The sequence below is a fragment of the Gavialis gangeticus genome, unplaced genomic scaffold (assembly GCF_001723915.1).
Source record: "Gavialis gangeticus isolate Ggan-Ray unplaced genomic scaffold, GavGan_comp1, whole genome shotgun sequence".
In the NCBI taxonomy this organism is placed as follows: Eukaryota; Metazoa; Chordata; order Crocodylia; family Gavialidae; genus Gavialis; species Gavialis gangeticus.
The window spans coordinates 14,342,510-14,350,979 of NW_017729027.1; the positions used below are offsets into that span (position 1 = coordinate 14,342,510).

Here is an 8,470-nt window from a genome sequence, read left to right on the forward strand (position 1 = left end):
AGCAGGTGGGGGCGCTCCGATGCACCTCCCAGGAGGCTGTCAGAGGGGTTACTCTCTGAAGCCTGCCCCCCACCCCCCACCCCACCCCCTGCCAGCTGGCAACTGTCAGTAGCAGCTGGGGGGTGGGCAAGAGAGCCTTTGTGCCACATGCCTCCCAGCCCCACCCGATTGCAGGGTGGGGAGGCTGTCTCTGTCTCCTCTCTGTTTCAGCCCAGGGTGGGGCAGGGCTGGGCTGGTTCTCACTTGGAAGAGATAAGCACTGGTCAGGGCTAGCAAGCTACCCAGTGAGGAGCTCCTGGGATGCTGGGAGAATGCTACCTACATTGACTTGGGATGAGATATGGTACAAGTGCTTGATAAAGTGCTTTAGTCTGATACCAAATCCATCCAGGGTTAACTTAGAGTGGGATCCACCATTTTTAAAGTGCGTTGTGTGCTGTGAATGCCTGTTCCATTACAGCTGTAAAGCCCTTTCTACATACTGAATGCATGATAAGTGTAACACCTGTACCTAGCCTAAAGGGCTGGGGGCCAAACATCCACAGGCTGCACCAGGCAGGCCATAGGTCCCATGGGGAGCCCTTCTCCACTACTTCACTGTGCCATCCCCTACCACACACCTAGACAACTCCAGGCTCACCCTCAGCTCCTGTAGCTGTGCTGCCCTGCCCTGTTCTACTCTGGGATAGGAGCAGGCAATGGAAGCTGAAGGCGAGAGAGAAGGGGAATGCAGAGACTCTAGCTTCTGCTGAAGCTGGAGATCTGGGAAGAGGGGAGCAGTGGTCAGGCAGGAGTCTGAGGGCTGCAAATCAACTCCTAATGGGCTGCATGCAGACCGCAGGCTGCTAGTTGAATCACCCTGTTCTAGAATGCCAAAGGGTTTGATTTCCAAAATAAAAAACTGACTTACTGGGGGAAAAGTTGTGGATAGGTGTTGAGCAGAAGTGTATTTATTTTATCAGCCTGTAATTTCCTATACAGAAGAGTATGAATTTGAATGCAATGGTTTTCATTATATAATCAAAAACTTCAGTGATTACACATATTAAAGATTTGGGCAAAATGATAATTTTAAGCCTTATAATGAAAAATGCAGTTTTGGGTTCTCTGTGCATAAAACAGATTAGCTATAAGGTTGTCAATGTTTGAGTTTGCAGGACACTAGTTAGCAATCTATTCATCAAATATAAATGTATTGCCCAGTTCACAGTATCTGCTTCATTATTAATAGAACTGTCCCTAGTTTGGGATCTTAACTTGCAAATGTGAAATCCATAAAACTACATGCATCAATAAAAGCTTCAGGACTGGACTCTAATTTGGGATTTTCTGAAGTACTTAACTGAGTACAGAGGAAAAGGAGCCCTTTATATACATCTACACAGATAAGAGATGTTACATAGAAAGAATGCACATAAGTTGGACAGAACCTGGATATGAGGACCTAGAGAGAAGTCCAAGTTCAAGATGACTACTAGATTATCTTGTCCATTACTCAAGCCTTTAACATTACTGTCCATAGTCCTCAAAAGAGATGTGGGACAAACTGGGAAGGGGGCCAGAGTTCTGTTTTAGACATGCTGAGCTTGAAATGTAGGCTAGAGATGACATGAGAGAAGTTCGTATCATGTAGCCTCTCTATGATATGAGAGATGCTAAAGTTTTGAGACAAGGCTGGAGAGGTGAGGGCAAGAGAAAGTTATGTGAAGGGGTCTGATGGGTCTCCACTCAAAAGCTGAAGTCACTATAAGTGAATACGGGATAATATGAGGAGAATGACAGAGATTAGTTAAAACTACAATGGGTAGAGATGGGAATATAGCAACATGAGGGTGAAGTAAGGAAATATACAGTTGTGAGGAGTAGACAAGAGTGGAAAGGAAAGAAGACAACAGCAGCAATGGGAGAAATACATAACCCCTTCATGACAGTGTGATCCAGGTAGAGGAACATGAGAGGAGGGCTTCTTTAAACAGGTAGTGTTTGACACTGCCTCTGCAGCCCAATGGTTTCATGCCTCTGTCAAAGTCAGAAGCTGAAAGGGGGAGATAGAAAGAATGGAGTGGAGTTCCAGGAATAAGGGGTTAGAGGAAGAATTAAGTGGATAGGTGCAAGTTTAAAAACAATGACAGGCATGGGTACAAGAGATAGAGCACACAGGATGAAAGGAGGACACAGGAAATGTCATACCAGGGATGAGTAGAACATTGTAGACACTGAACTGATTCATTCTAGTTAGAGAAGATGGAGGTGAATCAGGGAAATTGAGTATGCGAAAACAGTGGGAATTAAAGAAAGGCTAAATGTCAGATGTGGGACAAGTTTCACAAAACCCAAATTCTGCAACATGAATAGCATGGAGTTAAAAATGAGAAATCTTTCAATGGGAAATAGTGATGGAGAGCTTTAACACACAATTAAGGAAATATTCTATAATGATCTATTTTTAGAATTTGAACAAAACAAGCATAAGATATTAACAACACAATACATTTTTAAAGAGAAATACAAATTAAGAATAAAATTTGTGTAAAAAAATTGCGTGTGTTAAAATACAAGTTCTTGAGGAAAAAAACATCATGCTCACTCACCCTAAAGTTATCTGGGGAGCTTAAATACAGTTTTTGTCTAATATCTTCTGGAGCACCTGCACAAAGCCTATAAAAAATATGGTAATTCCTCTCTTCCTTGCCTTGCACGCAGATCCTGGATTTCTCCAGAAGGTAATGTGATACAAATCCACCAACAACTGAATTCTAAGAGAAAGAAAAAAATTCATTTTAAAATATACATGCTTGATCTGGTCAAGAGCATCTAAAACATGACTTTTTTTTTTTTTTTACTATGTGGTCATAAGGATGGACACTACCCAAGAAAAGATAAAAACATTACATTGCATAAACATTTAAAATAAACAATTATTTCTCTCTACTAGAAGAGTTATTCTTCAAAATATGTTGTGCATCTATAATTTATACACACACACACACACACACACACACACACACACAAACAGGTGTGTCCAGCCCAGCCAAATAGAAGACTTCTGTCTAAACCCAGAGGCTAAGGATAGAAGTTACACAACTAGTTTAAGTGATCAAAAATAGGTTTAAACCTGTAACAGAACAGAAGTTCAGTGTACTTAAACCACTTTCAAAATGGCCAAACCTTGTTTAAGACAGCCAGGTTTAACTGATTTTAATCAAACTGATTTATGGAACTTTTCTCCCAGGTCCCTTCCTGGTTCAAGTTAACTCAGTCCCCCAGCATCCCAGGCTGCTTGGCAGCCCTGGGCTGTTCTGTCTGCTCCAGCAGAACAGGGTCTGCCCTACCCCTCTGCTCCATAACCAGAGCACTAGCACTCCTCTGGCTGGCTGAGGAGAGGGTTGGGGAGGAAAACCCACCCCCCTGGCCCAGCAACAGACTCCCAGCTGGATGCAGGCTGGTGCAGGGAAGGGAGGGCTGCGGCAGGGAGAAAGGGCTTAGCTCCACCCCCAGAACCTGGAGCCAGCATAAGGGCTGGAATCCCCTGACCACACCCTCCTCCTCAGTCTCCAGCCCTGCTGAGGGGTGGGGGGGGCTTGTCTCTGCCTCCCAGCAGAGGTGGGAGCCAGGAGCAGGACTAGAGTTCCCCAGCCACCAGTCTCCAACCCAGACACCGAGGAGGAAAGTGTGTCTGGGGCACTCCAGTCCTGCTCCCAGCTCCAGGCTCTGGGAAGCAGAACCAGGCCCCAGTGCGGGCTTCTCCTGCCCCCCACTCCCCCAGCCAGCGCAGAGACGGAGGGGAAATAGCTCCAGCCCCCGCTCCTGGCAGGCAGAGGAAAGCCCCCAGTTTGGGCTTCCCATCCATTGGGCTGCTTCCATCTGAAGATCCAGTGCCAGGCCAGAGGGGTGGGTTTTCCCCCCCCACCCCTTCCTCAGCCAGCCCAGAGGCTGAGGCCAGGGAGTGACTAGGGGAATCTTGTGGCTCCCAGCAATCTGCCCTGACCAGCAGGCTGGGAGGCACGTTCTAGCACCCCCCCGGCTACTGGTATGGGCCACTGCAGGAGTCTGGCTGCCTTTCTTGTTTGAAAAATGAACATCAGTTCACTTGCTTATCAGTTCAATCTATGCAGTTTAGAGAAATCTGCAAAGATTTAATCTAGTCAGCCTCAAGCTTTCTGTACTGAGTCTGGTTGTCCTCCTGCCTCCAGCCAAGGAAGCTCAGGGATGGAAATGTCATAGTCTTTTCTAGTTACCTTGCACATAAGGGAAATTAAATAACTTCTCTATCTTTATGGATGTGGGCCTGGGGAAAAAATTACTAAGTGACCTGTCAGAAATAGACAATTCTGATATCACTTTGGACATGTACATGGAGCGAGGTCTTAAAGAAGACCTCAACTTTGTAAAGTGCACACATGGTATATCTTAAGAGTCCCCCTATTCTGCTTCTTATTACACCAATTAGAAAGGCCAGTTAGGCAGATGAGTATAAGAAGGGACAGACAAATAACCACTGGTGAGAAAGAAAGCCCCATAAGTGTCACAAGTGTCCCCACAAGTGTCATTACCAGGTTTAAAGTCACTAAAGAAACCAGAACCCTTGTAACAGAGAAAAACCTCTTACCAGGTCCTTAAAAAAAATAATCTTGTAAATGTGAAGTGCATAGTGTTCTTACACTGCAATGCTGACATGGCTGCCCAAGTGCAACTTGCTGGAAATAATCGAAAGCCCTATTTCTTTCAACTGAAGTCGATAATCTAAAACGCCTGAAGTGATGCCTAAAGAGCAGCAGTGTGTCATCAAAACCGCTGAATTGAAACTGCTTTTAATTTAGCCAGACAAGTGGTTCCAGTAGAGTCCTTTCTACCGTTATTAATATGAACATAAACTTGTGAAAATTTGTGAAAACAATGAGCTATTCAAAGTCCAAGTTGCAAGATGAAGACAGTCAGCTACATAAAAGATGAGAGATGGGGGTTGGGGCACAGGCTACAGCTTGGCACCACACCTCAATCATATCTCTGTTCACCCATGTTAAATACTTACAACATCTGGAAGCAAGAAAAACCAATATTGCCTTGGACAATTTTCAGCCATCAGGATATGGTTGGGAAGGTCCTTTGGTTAAATGGACTGCTAGACATGTGTAGGAGTAACCCCAAGTCCCAGTGGAAAAGAAACACAGCTGTAAAAGAGTCTAGGCTTTGACCATCCCAGAGAAAAAAACTTGGGCATTCTGTCTTTAGTCACAAACAGGTCAATGTTGCGATAATCCTATTTGTAGAATGTTAATCGGTTTTCAAAGAGTGATCTTGATTTTCAAAGATTCACCCCTGAGACAGCCTGAAAAGTCACTGTGTACCCTTGGAAAACAGGTAGTGCAGACTAAGGGTGTTCCAGAAGAATCCCAAACTGCAAAGCCTCTCGTCATAACAGTATGAGTATGGCATGACCTTGCCTACTGAAACAAAACATGCCCTTCACAGTGCCTGAAAGAATTTGTATTATCAAGTTCCCAATGTAAAGCAGAAATGAGTGGCATGTGCACTCAGCTCTACAACATTTATATGAAGTGTGCATTTCTTCTCATACAATAGTATTCACATCTGCCTGCCTTCCAGGGGTGTTTTCACTCTGTGGCAGAGTACTAGCGGGATGCTTGCCACTTAAGGCTTGTTGCAGACTCTGAGTGAGCTTGCTTTGTGAGCAGCAGGGAAAAGCCTCCACCAGGAACCATCTGAAGAGGGAAGGTGGGTGGCTGAGCACCTTTCATGTCTGCCACTTGAAGGAGGAGAGCAGGCAGCAAAACAGGTGCAAGCCACCCTGATGGGGTGGCCATTTTAAGATCCTGGCGCTCAGGGCTGGGGTAGCAGTTTGCTGCCAGCAGCCATGGGAACGACAACATCTGGCAGCACTGATGCTCAAGGAACATCTTGGAGCTAAGGGCAGGAGCTATTGGGGATGACAGGAGGCCCCTGGTCCTGGGTATGACTAAAAACTGCACCCTCCTGGGGAACAGAGGCCTGGTGGGACTCCCTGTGGTGAGGGAGTCCTCAAGAAATGCCAGGCCAGTTACCTCCCTGGTGAAAGGCGAGGAGGGGCACCTTAAAATCCCAGCCTCCATCAGTCTGGTGGGTTATAACAAGATCAGAGGGGAGTAGAGCCAGGCATGCCCAGGGAGGGTCACCTGAGCCCAGAGTGGGTAGTGGGGCCAGGCAAACATGGGTGGCACCTGAGCCCATAGGGGTGTAGGACCCCAGGGAGTAGTGGGGCCAGGCACACCCCTGGAAGGCACCTGAGCCCCAGAGAGGGGATCAAGTGCACTGAGGTCCCATGAGGAAAGGGACAGGGAGGCCCAGGTAAGCCTTTGGGTGCCAGAGGCCACAAGGGGACCTGAGGCAGAGACAGACAGCAGAGGGGGAGCCATGAGTAAAAGGGGAAAGCCACTAGTCTCAAATTGAGAACAAGTGGGCTGTATTACCCGATGAGGGGCCAAGGGTGGAGTTAGCCCAGTGTTTGGCTAACAGCCCAGCCACCGTGCAGATCAGGGCTGTGGGAAAGGCCCAAAAGGCTGCCCAAGGAGTGAAGGGACAAGCCTGATGGCCCACATGGTCACTCAAGGGAGCAGGGTGGGGTGTATGAGGCCCTGTAAAGGGCAAGAGTGTGAGAGGCCTGGTGACAGCAGGCAGAATGATAGAGGCTCCAGTGAGAGGGGGGTTGTATGTGTGAGGCCCACAACAGGGCAGCGTGACAGAAGCCTAACAATGTGCTGAGTTGGGCCCGGCTTCAAGCCGGAGCATAGTACAACTCACGGAAGTCATCTGTGAGGCATGGGACAAAATAAGGGGAGGTCAGAGTTGTGTGTTTACTGCCCATGAACAGCAGCATGCTCAGAGGGCAGCCTCCCACCCAATTAACATCTTATTTTACAACAAGGCATCACAGCCTCCCTCTTCTCATCCCCAGTATGTGGGTTCATCTGTACTTTGAGATTTTGTTGGGAGCAAAAAGAAACCTGAAACAGAATAGAAGACCTGCTTAAATTCCTGTGAATGGCTCTTTCCCATCCACTCTTTTCATTGTAGCAGCTGAGATAGACAAGGTTTGTCAAAGCAGTTTTTATTAGGATCTAGGAGAGCTCCACAAATAGGCAAAGTCACCTTCCCTAATGTGGCTTATTGTAAGTTGCCTAAATGAGTGGGGGTTATCTTGAATCAGTTCTTAAAATCCTACAAACATCACCATGGACGCAGGAAAGATAATTCTAGTATTACAGATGACAGAAACCAATGATAAAATATGCATCGGAAACCGATAATCTAGGAGTTTCAAGTCCTCAGGTAAATCCAAAATTAGAGACATGTCTCAATACTTGGACTAGTACTGATTTTCTTTTACGGGTGCAGTGGGATTAATGACCTTGGTCTGGAAAGAAATGAAGACAATGAGAAGGAGAAAGGATGCATTCTCTTAAGCTTGTAATACAAACATATGTCCCTCAGAGAAAGAGGAAGAATATTTCTGACAACTTGGGAAGAGTACCCTATGACTAGAAAACACATATAATATCTCTTTTTAAAAAAAAGAGGCTGACCTAGATATTAATAGACCTTGACTTCAATAGCATGCCAAGTGCTAAAGGAGATACACTAAAGAATAGTTCAAGAGATGGAAGGAAATGAAAACTGAGACCACATATAACATGGGGTTAAGAGGACAATTATGTCAGACTGATTTAATGTCCTTCTATGACAACAACAGACTTGCAGGATAAAGATAATACAGCGAGTAGACTTGCAAATTTGCAAGGCATTTACAAATCCTGTATTTCTTTCACATGTCCTTTCCTGAGACAAATCTGTTATTTAGTATGCTCATTACTTGATGACATAACTGCCTCACAAGACTGACAATGTTTCAAGTCTAACGCTGTCTACATTGTAATGGAATTGTCAGGGGAAGTACTGTAGCACTTCACAATCAAGTCAGATTTTCCGGATTTTTTGTTAAGTAACGCTATCTCTTTACACTAAACTAAATGGAGCGGTTAAGGTTCCAAAGGCCCGAGTTGGAGCCTTGCTCAGATTGCCCCTGTCAACCCAGCTGTAAATAAATACCTGGTCACTTGGACTGGGCACCCTAGTGTTAAGCTAACTACTCCACTGTCTTAAGAAATTGGTGTGTTCTAATCAAGATAACCCAAAGGGCCACTAATCACAGGTAGACTTCTGATTTACACTAAACCAACTACATAAGTGTTTTACACATGAAGAAACCACCTTAGAGACTTAGAAAAAGAGCATGAGCTCAAGACAGTGTAGGTAAGATAGTTTCATAGTTTCTAGGGTCGGAAGGGACCTGAGCAGATCATCTAGTCTGACCCCCTGCCATGGCAGGAAGAGCACTGGGGTCAAATGACCCCAGTAAGGTGGTCATCCAACCTCCTCTTAAAAACCCCCAGGGTGGGAGCCTGCACCACCTCAC

At 45.7% G+C, this 8,470-nt stretch overlaps 1 protein-coding gene across 4 annotated transcripts in view; it reads right to left on the reverse strand.

The window, feature by feature from the left end:
- Window positions 1–8,470, reverse strand: part of MYO6 (myosin VI) — a 202,908-nt gene that overhangs the window by 154,512 nt on the left and 39,926 nt on the right. For all 4 annotated transcript variants that reach the window (XM_019520458.1, XM_019520457.1, XM_019520456.1 and 1 more), the window contains exon 8: window positions 2,592–2,756. In XM_019520458.1, coding sequence (XP_019376003.1) covers window positions 2,592–2,756 — 165 coding nt within the window. The remainder of the gene's footprint in view (window positions 1–2,591; window positions 2,757–8,470) is intronic.